Source organism: Sander vitreus, chromosome 14 (genome assembly GCF_031162955.1).
Source record: "Sander vitreus isolate 19-12246 chromosome 14, sanVit1, whole genome shotgun sequence".
Lineage (NCBI taxonomy): Eukaryota > Metazoa > Chordata > Actinopteri > Perciformes > Percidae > Sander > Sander vitreus.
Window position 1 is genome coordinate 26,932,650 of NC_135868.1, and position 19,296 is coordinate 26,951,945.

The following is a 19,296-nucleotide window of genomic DNA, read 5'->3' on the forward strand; positions in this document are numbered from 1 at the left end:
GAGTCTAGTGTCAGTATGAGTGTGTAAATAGTATGTCGAGACCGAATGTAACTGCAAACGCTCGAGTCTAATGTAATCAAGCGGTTTCTGGCGGGGGAAGTAAACATGCGATCACCACCACCACCCCCCCCACATAGTGCATAGAATACTAAGCTATTCAAATAATTGTCAGCATGATTTTATAAATCATGTTTTAATGTTAAACATACATGGGACACAGTGAATCCTCAGGATGAACTGTATGTGGATGGTCTTAGTGAGCACCTTACCCATAGGTCAGTAAGTCTATCATCAGTGGGGATTTATATTTGCTAATAATATGTAGGATTCATGTTGAGACATTTTAATTTTTGAAAAAACATTGTCAGATATTAACAATAATTTGGAGGCCCCTCCTACGGTGACTCTGAGGACCCCCTCGGGGTCCCGGACCCCCTGTTGAAGATCTCCGGTTTAAACAAACTACATACATTTGGTTCCCCCTGCTTCCAGTATTTATGCTAAGCTAGGCTAACCACGCCCTGACTCCAGCTCTGTATCTACCACACAGACATGAGACTGATATCCATCTGAAGGGTCAGTGTCATTCCCATGATGTTGAACTATTTAATATGTACAAATGTATATGTAAATGAACTGACTGGCCAACATCTGACTTTCAGTATCAGCCTGACATGTTGGGGAACTGATGTATCAGTGTGACTTAATTTCATTTAATTTGTACTGTGAAATTTCATTTTAAAATTTAGATAATTTGTTGTAGTAACAATATATTTGTTGTATCCCAAAACTCTCATCTGACTCTCATCTGACTTCAAACATTTACATGCAACAACAACAGGAGGACTTGAACTTATGATCTAAACGGTATTGTGTGTAGCCTTGTATACTATACTCTGTGATTTCATTTTTAAAACAGCGGGTGCGCACAATTGTTGCGTGTTTGCACTTGACTTCTTTGTTACAGTGCCTTCATTCTAAAGCATGGTTTACAACATAGCTGGAGAAAACATAATAACTGTTTATTGAGAGTGGATGTACAATTTCAAGAATAACAGAAGTATAATACTGCTGGGCATCAAACATGTACCCGTATTTAACATGCTGATGTTATTTTATGGAACTTCATTATTTAAAAGTTACATTATTTAACTTGTTTAATTGTCAATTAGTAGGGGGGGTATTGAGTTTTTTGTAGTATACCAACATCACTTCTATTGAGTACGTACATTTATTTTAGTTGAAAATACTAGTTTGGCATGTGGATACCACATGGTCTGATGCATGAATACATTCATTCATTCTCCGAGTTTAGATCTGTGGATCATATTTGCACATGAACTTCAACAGTTCGAAAAAGTTTGCTTTGCATTTTTCCCTGCCAACGTAGGGGGATATCTTGCTTGGCACAAAACAGCACAATGTTGAAGATTACTTTTAGATGGTCCCGATTCCTCTCAATAAATGAATAGTCCACCTTTCCCCGGCCTACAGTTTGGTTGGCCCTGTAGCCTTGAAACTTATCCAGTGAAACAGAGTAGGGCTTACTCTGTGTTTTTCAAACCTCTCTCTTGCAAATAGGCTGTCAGTAATAGTTAGGTAGTAAGCGAAATTGGTCCAGTATATGCAAGATCACTGCAGTCGGCAGTCAGCGAAACGAAGTTTCTGTTATTGGGCAATTGCGCACCTTCAATTTACATCTACAAAAGTGCTCGTTTTGCCACTGACAGGCTCAGTTAACATTCTAAGTCTCTGACAACATTATGGAAAGGATTTCTAAGGAGGTCGACCTTTCTGTTAAAGAGTAAGATCCTTCTTTTTAACATAAAAACATCCGTGAAATTGCTATCACTAAAGCCACCAGACTCCATGTAAATAAATAGTAATTTTAGCATTGTAAAATATACTTCATTCAACAGAATAAAACTATGGAAGGCCGTTTTGGTTAATCTTTCCACTTTTCCAACAGTTTGAACTCTAGTTTTGGTTGAAATAAACACATAGTTTACAGGTTTACATGTGAAAATATGCTGGCTCTATAAAGTAGTGATTATTTACGTGGAGTCTGGTGGGTTTGGTGATGGTGATTTCGGGGCTGGTTCATGTTAAACAAAAAGGATCTTACTCTTTAACAAAAAGGTCTATCTCTGTAGGGATCCTTTTCATAATGTTGTCAGACACTTAGAATAATAATCTGAGCCTGTCAGCGGCAAAAACAGCACTTTTAGTGGACGCTAACTGACGCTGAACATTTGTCCTATAGGGTTACATTGCAGCCTGATTCACGGCTGTCGCTTACAGAGTTCTCTCTCAATACTAGACCAGTTTCAAAGATTGTTGCTCTCATCAGACACTTAGACACAAAAACATTGAAAAATGGGGTCCGGGTTAAAAAAAAAAACGATACCCTTTATATGGCGCTAGAATAGTGACAGTAACCTGTGGTATTGAAAATAAAAATTGGCATTGAAACAACAAATATTGGCACTGAAAAATGTTGAACTGAAAATAAAACACAAATATCAAAAAGTTATAATCTCACAATCCCATTATATTATTTCAATTTGACATTTTTTTTAATGTCAATCTACATTTTTTCTTGATGTCTTTTTTCATTGACAGTTTTTTATTACCCTGTCAGGATTTTTACAATGTCACTGGTTTTCAGTTTCAACTTTCTGTCACCGTTTTGGCGTAGAGAGGAGGGGCTTGAGGGGAGGGACAAAGAGGGCGCGGTTTCCACACATCCACAGGAATCCTCACAGATGTGTTATTACCCATATCTGCAATGGCTTCTATAAGTTCACCTGGAACCTCCAAATCTCAAGTAAGCCTATTTATCTCTGCCATTCTTTTTTCACGTAGAATCAGGCTGGTTTTAGGAGACGTCAGTGAACGTGTTATGCCTGTTAGTGAGTGTATGATTTGCCTAGAAACCTGTCAGTCAGCAGCTACAGTATAGTTGTGATTGGAGGAGAGGCGTTAAGGTTCCGTGCCAGTGTTAGCCAGGTAGAGAGAGTGGAGCTCATTCTCTTAAGACATCCATGACGGAGCAAATGAGAGACGCAAGTAAGTCAAGCCTTGTGCACTAGCAATAACACTGGCCTTAGGACTCCTAAAGGACAGGAAGTACTGTTACTATAAATACTAGATTATAGAAGACAGATTGACATGACTTAGCTACAATTAGCCACAAGTTAGCTGATGTGTGCTAACCTCTGCCAAAACAGCACAGTTTACATTAAAAGTTAACACTATACCAGCTCGCTTCTATACGGAAAAAACTGGCAGAGATAAACAGACTTAGGTTCCAGGTGAACTTACTCAGATATGGGTAATAACTAGGGCTGTCAGCATTAACGTGTTAATCAGAATCAGAATCAGCTTTATTTGCCAGGTATGAGGACACATACGAGGAATTTTGCTTTGGATTATACATTGCTCAAAATGTGCTTGCTCATACAAAACAAACAATATATACACACTATAAACAGAAACAATATAGACAGGTTGAGGCAGTAGTGCAATGAAGAGTGCAATGTGTGCAGGAGTAAATTATTTTTGTGATAAATTATTATTTTATTTATTATATTATTTTAATTATGGAGCATAGTGCAAAGGATGCTGAAATAAATAAGTATTATGTTATTATATAAGTATTATATTACAATATGAACAGTATGAACAGTTCTGAAATAGAGAATGATGAATAAATAATAAGTGGAACCAGTAAACAGGTGCTGATTAGAGACAGTGTTGCTGGGTTATTGCACAGGAATTGAGCTGAAGTCAGCTGTTCATCAGAGTGATGGCTTGTGGAAAGAAACTGTTCCTGAGTCTGTTGGTTTTGGCGAACAGTGCTCTGTAGCGCCTACCAGAGGGGAGAAGCTGGAACAGGTTGTGTCCAGGGTGAGATGGGTCTGCAGTGATGTTTCCTGCCCGTTTCCTGACTCTGGAAGTGTATAAGTCATGAATGGAGGGCAGGTTGGAACCGATGATCTTTTCTGCAGTCCTAACTGTCCGTTGTAGTCTGCTCCTGTCCTTTTTGGTGGCAGATTCAAACCAGACAGTGATGGACGTGCAGAGGACAGACTGGATGATGGCTGTGTAGAAGTGGATCAGCAGCTCCTTAGGCAGGTTGAGCTTCCTGAGCTGGCGCAGGAAGTACATCCTCTGCTGGGCCTTCTTGATGATGGTGTCAGTGTTGGGTTCCCACTTTAGGTCCTGGGATATAGTGGATCCCAGAATCCTGAAGGATTCCACAGCAGACACAGGGCTGTTGAGTATGGTGATGGGGGGAAGAGGGGGGGGGGGCGAGGCCTCCTGGGTCTCCTGAGGTGCAGTCATTGGTGTGGTCGTGATGCGATTAAGGGCCGAGCATAACGCGTTCATTTTTTTTAATCGCATTAATGCCGCCATTTATTAATTTATTTTACACTTCACTCGGCTTCGCGTCGTGCCTAACAGGCTACTATTTTGCCATACTTCCTCATAACACATCCTGCTGCTGCAGGCATGATGGAGAAAGACAGCAGAAAACACAATTCTGAATGGCGCTTTTTATTTTCCAAAACTCCTGGACAGCTCATTAGACAAGTCGAAAGCCATATGCACATTGTGTAAAGCCAAATTAAAATATCACCGAAGCGCGTCAAGCTTGAGCTACCACCTACGAGCTAATTAACGTGACTCAGGTTGATGCTAGCAGGCTCAGGCAAAGCACTATTTTGGAGAGTGCTACTTGCCGACCTGTTGATGAAACCAAAGCCCAAAAAATTTCTACAGCTCTTGCGAAATGGGTGGCAGACCTGTCAACATCGTAGAAGACTCGGGTCTTAAAGACGTACTACGGTTGGCATGTTCTGACCCGTCTTATACATTGCCGTCGAGGGGGACAGTAGTTTCACGCACGCATACACAGCCTGTACGACACGGAGAAAGCAGCCCAACTGGAACTGCTGCAAAGTGCAAACGCTGTCTCATTAACCGGTGGTCACTGGACGTCAGTGAGTATTAACAATTATTTAGAAGGTACTGCACACTATATTGACTCTGGTAAGGATAGGGATTTTTAGTTTTTTTTTTGTTTACAGTAAATAAATAATAAACAAATACAAATCTTAAAGTCAAGTTTATAAAGTCACTTTCTTTGCATTCATTTGATTCCCAGTCAAAATACACTGGTAAGAATTGCTTTCCATTGTTAATATGTACTTAAAAACTGTTCTGAAATGCAAAATAATATAATTTCAATCGTGATCAAACATGCGATTAATCGTGATTAACTATAGAAATTCAGCGATTAATCGCAATTAAAAAAAAAATTAATCGTTTGACAGCCCTAGTAATAACATATCTGTGAGGATTCCTGTGGAGGTGCGGTCTCTCGCCAGTATGCAAATTATCCGTAAACCGCGCCCTCTTTGTCCCTCCCCTCAAGCCCCTCCTCTCTACGCCAAAACGGTGACAGAAAGTTGAAACTGAAAACCAGTGACATTGTACAAATCCTGACAGGATGATGATGATGATGATGATGATGATGATGATGATGATGATGATGATGATGTTTGTGTTTTATAGTTCAGTTCAACATTTTTCAGTGCCAATATTTGTCGTCAATACCACAGGTTACTGTCACTGTTCTAGCTCCATACCTTTACACACAAGTCAACAATAAATTAAGTTTATATTCTTTTTTTCCTTAATTACATTTGAATATTAAGAATAAAAATGTATTCTGATCAAACTTGGCTGGGTGGGCCAGTGCAGGCCAGGCCCATTACTGGCTACACGCCTGGTGCTTCGGTAATGAAGGGGGAAAGAAAAAGAAAAAATGTAGCGAAGTTTAGCTTAGTCTAGCTTAGCAGAAAAACTGAAAGCAGGAAGAAAATAAATGAATAAGCATATTTCCCAAAATGTGACACTATTTCTAACTGAGATGAGTCTTCTCCAGCTACAAATGTCCCATTACACATCCCAGATAAAAGTTGTGGAGAGGACTCAGAAGTGGCTCCTGAGAGAGTTGTAATTGAACTGCATAGCCACTATATCAGTGGAGTTTTGTGCACAGGGGAGAGTTGAATGGTCAGAAAATAGATAACAAACAATGATCTTCTTTTGAGCTTAAATTATTCAGCGGTGATATAAATACACCCAGACAGCCCAGAGAGAGATGGAGAGATGAGCTGGAGAGCTGAGGAGGGAAAGGAGATGGAGAATGTGATAATTCATTGTGATAATAAATTTGTTGAAGAGGGATAGATTGGGGGCAAGTCAAGACGGGAAGAATTGGCCACAGACTGTAATTCAAGATCTGTAGTGGGTGAAGGTGACACATGATGGAGGATGGGGGGAGTCATAAAAGGAAGTGATGGGACACAGGGAAGGAGACAGATGACAGCTCTGAAGACGGACACCAGCCACAATGTCCTCTGTCAAGCTCAGACCCTCAATCATTTCCCACTTCAACAAGGTGCAAAAGCAACTTTTATCAGTGCGATGAATGAAGCTTATCCATTTATAATCTGTTAATAATTGCAGCATGAAAATAGAGAACAGGCGAAATGGTGAAACATGCTGAGGAAAGAGACACAGGCAGCAGCTGGACTAGGAGGGTGGAAAGGTGTTTGTCAGTATGTGTCCATCAAACTATACTTTTTAAAATATTTAACAATTTCTCTTGCCCATTTTAAACTTTGGGCTCAACATTTTCAGCTATCAGAGCTTTTAAACCAACTGCTTACACTGCACACGGTAACTATCCTCAGCACTTCCACTTCAACTAAATTAAACTAAACTACCGGTACTTTTACTCTTACATATCAACTGACACTCAGAATGGATTCATTGTTTTTTTTTGTGATCAAATTTTTATTTTATTTTAAAGAGACAGTACGTACAGGTATGCATACGCCTCAAAAATAGAGCACAAAACATATATTCACATACCTACCTATACATATACGCAGAAACGTATGATTAGAATGGATTCATTGTTTACTCTTCCACTCACATTTCAACTGCTTTCATCTCTTACTTATAAAATGACAATTCAACTGCTGAGTCTTCATCTGCTTTCAGTGATTACACTCCAACTAGTCTATATCCACAATGTTCCACTTCCGGGATTGTTCTGTTGCTGCCGGAAATACCGCCTGATGTTCCTCTTTTCAGCCGGTTGTCCCTAACCTTCCTCTTTCTTTGTGTTGGCGTTCTAAACTCTGGTGGATTTATGAGGACTATTGTTAACTGCTCCTCAGATCTCTGCAGGGTAAATCCAGACTATCTGTCCAATCTGACGTTTTGGGACCGATTGGTGGGATTGCTGTGGACAAAGTACACACGGAGATATACTGGTAAGAGCTAATGAGGTTTAACCATATATCAGCTAATTTAAATAGCTCACGTTACTGTATTGTGTCAACAGTTAACTTCATTTAATATTGTATGTGGCGTTTTCTTTTGTGTGGTGAAAATGTTCCACCAACACAAGTTCCTACCTGTGACTAATTAGCAGAGCCAAGACGATCAGGATTGGTTTAAAGAGATGCAAACAACCCAGAGTGTTTTTTTCTCTTAACCCAGAAAGCATCTGTGGTGGAGCCAAACCTTACTCCACAGGGCTGGCTCTGAGAGACTTTACGGATCATGGTGAGGCAGGTTTCACTGCAGACTTTCCCATTAATAAGGGATGAACCTCTGTCATATATCAGCAACATTTCTATGGTCAATATCCAATTCCTAATAAAAGCCTGTATTGACATGCATTGTTTGAGTCAGGCCTGAGTGCACCTGCACCTGTTCCATGTCCCATTGCACGTTTATGAACAAGGCAGTTCATCCAAATCTGTTAGTGTGAGCGTGTAGTCCTCCAACGCATGATAAAGCAGGAGATGAGCAGGAGACAGAGGCTGTGATGCTGTGAAGTGTCTGGAGAGCTCACACAGGTCTACCGGTCTGCACTGGGAGTCTCAGGCCCTCCCTTACTGGCTGCAGCAGGTTAGAACTGGATACTGATCATCTCCAGACAGAAGAACTCTGTACTCAGACAGATGTTGCAACACATTCTCACTCCCATCGCGTAAAATACGGACGCTTGGTCAGGTGCCTTTGTTATTGACGCTAAAAGTCTCCTTTAGTGTCAAATCTAAACAGGCTGGGTCGGGACTATTGGTTTCACTTTTGACACAGTTAGGTTTAGGAAAAGATGGTGGGTGGGCTTATAAAAGCTACGTCTACGTGACACACGGCACAAGAACCCTGGTCTCCTGGGTAAAAGTCCTGTGTTGTTTGACCCAACCAGCCTCCCTACACAGAATTTCAGGCTTTCATACTACTCTCTACCGTTGTCTCTCTTAATACTACGTCATCTTCAAGCGCCAAGTAGCTTCTGCTCTACCCGGTGCGTTCCATACACGCGCTGAAGGGTGCTTTTTGTGTTGTATCTGACACTGACAGCCACTGCCCAAGCGTCCGTATTTTACGAGTTGGGAGTGAGAACGGGTTGGATGTTTTGTACTAGCACAAGGCAGAATTTATTTTTTGGAGTACCAGAATAGCTTTTATGGTTTCATTTGTATTGACTAATACGGGTTACTGACAAAATGGTAATATAAGAATTGGTTTGCAATGCACGTGCATTTGAAAACTGCAGAAGCTAACGCTAGACCGCCAGACTGGAGTTAAGGATTAGAGGCTTACCTTTGTCGTAGACTCTGTGCGACCCATCCTACTCCCCTCTGCAGCCAGCTCGCTCCTCGTTGCGTGAGGTCTAACACAAATGAGTGTCTAACAGCGTCGACACTCATTTGTAGACAATTAAGACACGGACATTATATATAATAACATTAACACAACTTGGTGGGGAAACCTCAAAGAGGTTATTATAATTTCTTTGCCTAAACACCGCAGGCAAAAAGGCATGGAGTAAAGGTGCATTACCACCACCTAGTGGTCTGGAGTCGCTGCACTCTCATTATGGGCTCTTCTTAATCAGTCTCCTTCAACTAGTAGTACAATTCGGTATAATGGTCTGCTTGATGTCAAACCGGTTAGAAAATGTTCACACCAGCCCAAGCCTAATAAGAACACTGCACACAAATATATTGTAATATATATATATATATACATATATATATATATTTTTTTTTTTTGCATGTGAACTGACAGATTACATTTCTCTGACATTTTATTTAGATATGAATTCACATGACAAATAAATGAATAAATTGATTGATTGAGTTAATAAAGCATAAAGCATAGTGAATGCAGCATCTAAGGCTGCGTCTCTCAGTGACGTCACTAGAGAGTGAGGGAGTGGGGTGAAAGCAAAGTGGGAGGGAGCTCCACCATGAAACGCCGTCTGTGTGTGTGTGTGTGTGTGTGTGTGTGTGTGTGTGTGTGTGTGTGTGTGTGTGTGTGTGTGTGTGTGTATATACACAGTGCCGTGCTTTGCTCTCAGCAGCAGCCTAATGTAGGGCCATAGAACAGACGTGTTATGGGCTCCGCTGAACGCTCTCTGGACTAACTGTGGACAGAAAGCACTTCCAGCTGCTGCTGCAGACACACACTGGCGCTTCTTCTGAGCCACGGCTACTAGCAGCAGTCGATGGGAACCTGCTCATCCAGCTGACGTCTACTATGTGTGAGTAGGACTCTAATTCAGTGGGCTTCATGTATGACATGATCAACTTTGGTTTCAGTGCTGTAGTTGAAATGTAACGTTACTGACTTGACAGCGGTATTGTGGCACCATACGGGCTTCAAAAACACAACAACTGCACACGTGAGCATTATTAATTCACAGTTGATTTCAGACAGTTATAGTTTTAATGTAATGCTACACTGTTTACTAATCATGTAGGACCTTTCCAGGCTGCCATGTTTCCATGCTTCCATAATGCTGTTGATGGGATTTATTCATTTAAACGTATCACATTGGCTAGCAAGGTAGTCTTTGCCTTGTAGCAATTGCTCGTAGGCATAATTCTGCGCTTGCACGTTCGCAAGCGAACTCCGACCATAGACTGTATAAAGAGACTTCGACGCGCTGTCACGCACGCGGCACTCTCAGTATGTGTGTGTGTGTGTGTGAGTGTGTGTGTGTGTGTGTGTGTGTGTGTCTCCACAGTACAGTAGGTGTAGCCTAGACACCGCGGTTTCTCTCTTCACAGTGATGCTGTGGTCCATTGATCTACCTCTCATCAGCACACACACACACACACACACACACACACACACACACACACACACACACAGGCTGGTGGTCTGCAGCTAAAGGCTCTGATGCCAACAGCTTGTGTGGATGAAGTAAAGCAATGACTGCCAAGGTATCATTTGGTCAGGGTGGGAGATTACAATTTGGCAGTGATAGACAACCAGTCAGCTAAAGAAGAGGAAGACATACTTTATTAATCTCACAAGGGGAAATTATACAATCACATAGTGTGACAGTTTGACTTCCAGGGTAACCTAATGATTCACTGTTAGAAGTATAGATGATATTACCTATTAGAAGACTGTTTATCATTTTACTGATGTTATTAACAGATATTCCACTTCTACAGTACTGACAGTATCTGTGATATAATATCCATATCGATTGTGTTCCCCCTATAATAATTCTGCGCACCACCATGAACTGCAGCGACGCACCACCGTGAGTCCATGAAGGAGGCAACTGTCTGTGGTTAGTTCACATCTCGCTCGCCTCGCTCGCCTAAGGTCTGGCTGCACCACTTATACATTCTGGGATTGGAGAAAAACGCTCTGGGTTGTTTGCATTTCTTTAAACCAATCACAATGGTCTTGGGCAGCGCTAAGCTCCGGACGCAGCGACAGTGGCTCTGCTAAATAGTCTCAGGAAGGAACTTGTTTTGGTGGAACATTTGCACCCCGCAAAATAAAACGCCACATACAATATTAAGTTATCTGTGGACACAATACAGTAACGTGAGCTATTTAAATTAGCTGATACATGGTTAAACCTCATTGGCTCTTACCAGTGTATCTCCGTGTGTACTTGGTCCACAGCAATCCCACCAATCGGTCCCAAAACGTCCCAGTTAGAGAGGAAATGCCCTGAACATATTCTTTGTAAAGGAACCAAATTTTCTTAAAAAATTGCCAATTTCAGCTCGAAGTTTGTTGTTGTTTCCCAAAACGAACTGAGTTTTGCTCGGCGAGGGACATCCCGGAGATTATCCGTTGATCAAGACTAGGTCTTTATTAGTTATTTGATGCTATACAACTCAGTAAAAAAAGTCCTGATTGATGGACAGCAGATCAGAGAGGTTGAGACAGTAGCTATGTTTCCATCCACACGTTTTTATGCAAATTAAGTGATATTGAATGAAAAATGGCTTTTGGAAACAGTAAAATTCAACTGAATTTCATGGATATCGACTCAAAGTTTATATGTTCTGTCTCACCGGATTTTCCTCTTGATCGATATACGGCTTATGCGATAAACGCTGATGGAAACGTTATTTTCAGAAAAAATAATGAATTGCGATAAAGTTTGAGGTCATTTTATGGTTAAACAGACGCACCTGAACAGGTCAGAAGAAGAGCTTAGATCGGGCCCAAAAAATCAAGCCCGACCCTGCCCGAGCTTGTGCACGTTGCGTCCAAGCCCGGCCCGACACATTAACTATAATCAAGCCCGATTTAAACCCTTTTTTTAAATACGTGGGCCGTTATAACTGACGTTCTCAACTACAATTCCGAGTTAATTGAACAACAGAAATCTGTTTAGAATTATCTTAAAAGTGCAGTAGGTAAGACTTATAAAACTAACTTTCTGTCATATTTGCTGAAACTGACCCTATGTTAAGAACTACATGAAACAGGTCATTTAAAAAAAAAATCTGGCTCCTCTGGCACCACCTACAGCCTGTAGTGCGATTTGCAAAAATCCACAGCTCCCTGTTCAGATGCACCAATTAGGGCCATGGGGGGTGTCTAACTGCGTGTCAGTCAGTGCTCATGCACACACATTCATTCTCCCTTGTGGGGGGAGGGGCTTAGGAGACCGTTTTGGGCTTTAGCAAAAAGGGGGGAGGGACTGAGAAGTTGTTGATGTTCAACTTTTTTGGCAAAGTCCTGGATCTTCCCAATCCTACCTACAGCACCTTTAATGAATAATGCAAAAAGGACGAAGCATGTAAACTGCGCTGTTTGTTTATTCAGAATGGAATGGATCGCAAATGGATCCGAATGAAGAAACGTAAAAAATATCGGTTCGGGCTCGGGCTCAGGCAGAGAATCTAAACTCTAGTCAGAAGTGGTGAAGACCGGGTGCCCGGATAGCTCAGTTGGTAGAGCGGGCACCCATATATAGAGGTTTACTCCTCAACGTAGTGGGCCCGGGTTTAACTCCGACCTGCGGCCCTTTGCTGCTTGTCATTCCCCCCTCTCTCTCCCCTTTCACGCAATTGCTGTGGAAAATAATCTCAAAATAAAATAGCACAAAGTGGTGTCAAAATAAAACACAGCGCTTTCAAGCCAGAGAGTGGAGTTCACTTTACGGCGAAAACTAAATACATTTGCCCAGGAAACGCTCGTTCGTTCCCCGAGAGTGTTTAAATTCAAGTCCGATCTTTTGTCATGTCACATTTTGTCAAAAATAATTGAGCAGAGGCAGGGATATGTAGACCAGAAGGGGGAAATCGCACCCTGTGTATAGTGACTTTGCTATTACAAACAACATTTAGTTATATTTACAATTTTCAATTTTAATCCGGTTCTGAATTTAGAGACAACCAGTATGACATAGGAAATATATAGCTAATATGCACACTTTAATATTGATTCATTTATGGTACGTCACATTTTCATTGCAATATTATCACACATAGCAGATTTACCTCATACCGTTGAGGCCTAATACCTGTTGCCCTTTTTCATTTGACCAAAAAAGAACTTTCACTTTCAATACAGTTTTCTTATTTCTTATTTAAAACCAGCCTTCTTCAGCATAATATGTTACCATTTAATCAAGCTTACATTTATCCCACAGGGATATGTTTTTTTGTTCACCTTAAATTGAACTGTGAGCTACTGCAACTTAACAATTTCCCTGAGGGGATCAATGAAGTATTCTGATTCTTTTTCCATGCCCATGCAAGTTGAGTAGCTGTTTTACACTTGTTACTAGCGTTCTGTTACTTGTTAGCATTAGCAGATTGTTCTCCACGGCGCTGTGGAGTAAGGTCTGGCTACACCACAGATGCATTCTGGGATTGGAGAAAAACACTCTGGGTTGGTTGCATTTCTTTAAACCAATCACAATCGTCTTGGGTGGCGCTAAGCTCCGGACGCAGCAACGGTGGCTCTGCTAAGTAGTCTCAGGAAGGAACTGTTTTTGGTGGAACATTTGCACCCCACAATGTCCCAGTTAGAGAGGAAATGCCGTAAACATATTCTTTGTAAATCTTTACAATCATTCCCTAAAAGAACCAAGCCGGCCGGCCTTGTTGCATGATGCAAACTGTATTCAAAACTTGACATTTTCAGCGTGTAGCTTGCTAGTTCGAAGTCTGATGTTGTTTCCTGAAGCAAACAGAGTTTGAGGATGGCAACACAGAGAGAGGAAGGGGAAGGACATCCGGCGTGTGAGCCAAGTGCCGGATGCCAGACACTTATCCGTTGATCCACTATCAGATACTAGCAGATATTAGAGCATCACGTTCAAGAACAACTAGCAGCTTGGAAACCCCAGTGAATCAATGTATCAGAAAAAGATGTAGAAACCAGATAAAAAAAGAAAAAGAAACAGTACATCTGTATATACTACAGTGACATATGGAGTCATTTTTGTAAGGGATTTTTATTTCCTTTGCATTTTTATTATCATTAATATTCCTTTACACAATTGTAAAGTTTGCTATCACATATAACCAAACTAGAATTAGTCGCTTAATACTGGCAGGAGTATTGATACCCAGGTACATCCCCAGACACCAGTACATCCCCCACACATACATTTTATAAAGTTTGTAGACGTTGTGATGCTAGTCACATTAGCATGTTACAGACACAAGCTGCTGCAAATATCTATTTCAGGATGTCTGAGTGATATTGTAAAAATACATCTATGTCAAAGGGGCCTGAAAATATGACTTAAAAAAAGTCTTTCTGTGGCTCATCATCTGACTTTTTAAGACCATTGAACAATCAAAAACGATTGCAGGGTTGCAAGGAAATATTAGTACAGTGGTTTTGGTCTAAATTCATTTTTCAATTTCTGTAGGGGATTTGTTCAAGCTAAAATAGGGTGTCAAGCTGTGTATGTGTGTGTGTGTGTGTGTGTGTGTGTGTGTGTGTGTGTGTGTGTGTGTGTGTTGGTGGAGCATTTTTAGTTTGCATATATTTCCCTTTCATTTCCATTTCCTGTCACAGACAGAGACTTGTGAGAGAACAGGTAGGGGGTGTCCATGTCTTGCCCAAGGACACATGGATCTCGCTGGGATCCAATCTGACACTGTGTGGTTATGGGAGGCCTCCAGAAAGGTCTCGGCAATAGAAATCAAACACCGTTACAGCACTCCTCCACCAAACTAACAACCTGCCTGATTATGTCTGTGCTAGATGATAGATTAATTCTGTGTAGGGATTTGGGCTCATACCGGGGGTCTGGACTCAGCTATCAACTGGATGTGCTTCTCTGTCTTTAACACTGACTGTGCACTGTGGTACAGTGTTAAGTCTGATTTATGGTTCTGCGTTGAATCTACGATGTAGGGAGGTATGTAGTCTGACGTACACCTCCCCATGTAACTACACGCTGCGGTGACCATACCGCAACAAATGTGATTAGTCCGCTGCGCATTGGCTTGGTAGCGTCACATTTCCTGGTTCTAATTCTCCGTGAACAACATGAAATCATACGGTTACCTTTTCTTGCTAAAGCTTTAACACCATGGTCAGAAAGCACAGGGGAGACACTTTGTTTCTCCGTCTCCAAGTCAGTACTCGCTCCGCTTAAAGGGGTGATAGAATGCAAAACCGAGTTTATCTTGTCATAGTTGAATTACGACAGTTCGGTGGGTAAAATAGGCATACATAGTACCTCAAAGTCCCATTGACATCCCTTTCCTATGCAAATCTCACAATTTGAAACTGCTCTGAAAATGAGCGAATCTCAACAAAGCTCATAGTTGACATCAACTCTGTAGCTGTACCTTATTTGGCTCTAGTCTCTACCTTTGTCACGCCCCAAAATTTACATACACCACTGACCTGAGATCAGCTAGTCTTCTTAATCTAGGTCGCGCAGATCTCAGAAATGTTATACATTGTTCGTCTGCTATTTCGGTAACACTTTACAAGAAGGGTACATTAATTAGCATTAGTTAATGCATTAATAAGCATTAACTAACCGCTATTAACAGTTTAATAAGTTGTGTAATAAACATTTATTAACAATGCTCATGTTAACTAAGGTATTAATTGATGCATTATTTACCATTAGTTAATGCAGTAACAAGCCTTGACTAACTGTTTATAACAGTTAACTAAGGTGTCTATTTTACCATTAGTTAATGCAGTAACAAGCCTTGACTAACTATTAATCACAGTTAACTACGTGTATATTTTAACATTAGGTAATGTACTAAAAAGCCTAAACTGGAAATAACAGCTAACTAAAGTGTCTAAGTTAACCCTTAGTTGATGTTAAGGTATTTCCTAATATTACTAGGTGGTTGATAAAGATGTTTGATAGCATGTATGTCTTAAGGTTCACAGCATCTCATTCTGAGAAAACTTTTTTTATTGTTTACTTACGGGTTATGGTTGTCCACATACTTTTGTCCACTATATTTGTCCATCCTCCATCCAACATATGACTTACTTTTGGTTGAGGGTGAGATCAGTGAAAAGACTCCATTCTTCATCCATGTCTTCATGTAGATATTAACGTAAAGCCCAACTTATATAAATAATTGTCCATGCTATATAATCATTACTTAACCATAACTGGTCACTTGATAAATGTATAATAATACTGAATAAGCATTACTAAACCATACCTAAACAGTTGTTAATGCTCTGTGGTATCCTTATTGTAAAGTTGAGAACATATGCACCTTAACTGTCACTTGATTAATGTATAATAATATTGAATAAGCATTATTAAACCATAACTAAACAGGTATTAATGCTCTTTGGTATCCTTATTGTAAAGTTGAGAACATATGCACCTTAACTAACACTTGATAAATGCATAAGAGTGCTGAATAAGCATTACTAAACAATGATTCATAGTTTATTAATACTCTTTGACTTAAACAATCACACAGCTTTTAAACATTAGTGAAACATTGTCAATGTGAAATCAAATCTTCATGACAACCTTCTGTTATGCACACATATTAAAAATGTAAACAAGGTTTTCATTTGGTTCTGAGTTTGACTCAGTCAGTTCTCATATTTCTTTCCACTGAAGACTCAAAGCTATAACAGTGTGAGTCCTGTATGGAGATTACACTGGACATTTTCCCGCTCTTGTCATCTTCACTGTCATGTCTTCTGGATAGTTCTGAGTGATCGGATCACAAGTGGACAGGTGAAAACTCTCAGGACGCATTGAGATCGGTTCGCAAAAACTACATCTGGAGGTGGTTTGAGCCGCATGTGTCCACATTGTAATAACGGGAATGTGTCCTGTGTTCACATTAATTAACTACTCAGCTGTGAGCTGAAATACATAAGCTAGCCTAATCATTCAAAGTATTTCTCATGTCACAGAAACCACCGAGAGTGAATCATGTGTTTTGGATGTTATTATCATATTCTGGTAGTAGTGTGTCTGTGTTTTTCTTGCATTACCAGAGCTACAGCGCTTTCTGGAGTTGACGGTGAAATGACCAGTCAAAGCAGCGGCTGTGAAACGGTGTCATTTCCTAGAAATTCTTGGTCCTAGTCTATGGTTGGCACCCTTTTACATAGGCTACAGTCTATGGTCGGCACCCTTTTACATAGGCCACAGTATATGGTCAGCACCCTTTTACATAGGCTACAGTCTATGGTCGGCACCCTTTATATAGGCTACAGTCTATGGTCGGCACCCTTTTACATAGGCTACAGTCTATGGTCGGCACCCTTTTACATAGGCTACAGTCTATGATCGGTACCCTTTTATATAGGCTATAGACTATGGTCGGCCCCCTTTTATATAGGCTACAGGCTATAGTCGGCACACAGACAAACTGTGCGCAGCGCTTTTTCATGTTTCACTTGACTTACGTGAAAGTAACAACTGACATTATAACACACAACCAACCTATATGCAAACAGAAATGATGTACGTGTTTATTTGCATATAGAGCGGGAAAGTGAGATCTGATCACATTTTGAGACACGTTCTAAACACAAGTGAAAACACACGCACTTAGAGCTGTCCACTTGGGATCCGATCACTCAGGACAGATGTTAAAACCAGGTCAGAATAGCCTAATTGTGTTCATACACTCACACAGAAACTGCATTGCTGTATGTCTGAGCTTTGATGTCGATTTTATTTTAGAATCTTAACCAAACACTGACAAAGGTTCAGAGGGACCGAAACATTAGTAAGATCAATATATTGTGATGCTGAACAAGAGCAGTGTGCTGCATTCCAGCCATTCATTTAGATAAACTTCTATTTTCATCCACCACTGTCAGAAACTGATTTAATTCTGAATTGACACTGAAAGTCAACTGATATCACTGATATCGGTGTGTGTGTATGTGTCTGTGGGGATGTGTGTACATGTATGGTCTGTCTTTTTGGGAGGATATGGATATTTGAATGTTTAAAAATCCGATGATTGATGATGCCTGATGAATGATTTTTTTTACATTAACACATAACATACAAACATTTCCCTTCAGTTTATTTTTTAAAGTTAGCACTGCTGCCTCACAGCAAGTAGGCACTGCATAGTTCTAACCCCGGTCCAGGCACAGCCTTTCTGTGAGGAGTTTGCATATTGATTAATGTGCATTGTCCTCAGCTGGACATTTTGCTGGTGTAAAAAGAAACGTCGTCAGTGCTCTCTGATGAAAAAACTATGCAACGGTTACACAGTTTTAAATTATATATCAAATATATCTTTGACAGATAACATCAGTCCATGAATGACTCAATGTATTGCTCTAGCTTCAATACATAATAGACAGAGGAGGAGATAAAACTGAAAGAGAACAGAACACAGAACTGACTTGATAGACAGCAGACTCTGACATGTGCGAGGTGTGTGTATATGGGGGTCAGCCCTCCGATGTGTGGGGAACAGGGTATCCCAGTGCATGCTGGGACAGGCTCTAACCCTCCATTAGCTTGAATAGAGCTGGCTCATCACGTAGTATTGAAGAAATAATTCCCCCATGTTAGCCACTTGTCCATCTTCATTCTATTCATTCTGTCGTTAATTATAGCTCATCTGTATCAAGTAGGCTCATTATCTTTGTTACGTTCTGTAGCTAGGGGTATCAGGACATAAACATAAAACCAGATGTAATTGGTATTTGAAAGGAAATTTATTTTGAATAGGGCAAATTTAACAAAAGAGCTTACAAACAGAAAAATGGGCCGATGGGTGCTGTGGAAATCAAAAACAGAATATAACAAAAAGAGATCCTCAAAAGGAAGACTGTTTCTACACTTATAAGAAAACAAAAGATTAAACAAAAATCCTCTCTAACTAAGGTACTTTGCAAAACAAAACACAATACTCACAGCACCCCTGAACCTAATGTGACTAACATGACAAACCTGTTAAATGCAAAGATGTTGTCAGTTTTTAAATCTCAAGCCTTGGCCCACTTCCTTACTCTCACAAACAATTTCACAAAATGAATATGGTCTGGCAGCTACCCTCAGCTGCCATCAATCAGGGCTTTTAAGCTGGAGGCAGCCTTCCTCGACTGGCCGGTCAGTGGTGGCATGCCGCACCAATTAGCTTCCTCCTCCAGGAACTGGGCGGGACTTCCTTTGTCCAACGAATCTTCAGCATGGGATGCCACAGCCTGCTTTGCATCTCACATATCACACTCTGTTAAACATATACAATTGAGGGTGCCGACGGCAGCCGTAACAATCTTCTACAGGCTGAAGCAGCCTCTTTTATGTGACCGCTATCATCAGTGATTGTCAATGTTTCAATGTCAGCCAGACATGACCATGATGCCTACTGCAGTATTGTGTTGGTAAAAGTGGGGTTCTAAAGCTAAAAGACCTGGGGTCCGTTTCAGAAAGCAGGTTTAGTGAAAACTCTGAGTTTGTTAACCCTGAGATGAGGGAATCTCTGG

The 19,296-nt window shown here is 40.7% G+C and overlaps 1 protein-coding gene across 3 annotated transcripts in view; it reads left to right on the top strand.

The window, feature by feature from the left end:
- The first annotated feature begins 7,200 nt into the window (after positions 1-7,200).
- The window catches only part of LOC144529375 (gamma-aminobutyric acid type B receptor subunit 1-like), an 86,505-nt gene continuing 74,409 nt past the window's right edge, over positions 7,201-19,296 (top strand). The window contains exons 1-2 of one of the 3 annotated variants that reach the window (XM_078268434.1): positions 7,201-7,355; positions 9,442-9,643. In XM_078268434.1, the coding sequence (XP_078124560.1) occupies positions 9,640-9,643 (4 nt within the window). In that variant the 5' untranslated portion in view covers positions 7,201-7,355; positions 9,442-9,639. The remainder of the gene's footprint in view (positions 7,356-9,441; positions 9,644-19,296) is intronic. The other 2 variants (XR_013502983.1, XR_013502982.1) reach the window with 2 other exon arrangements.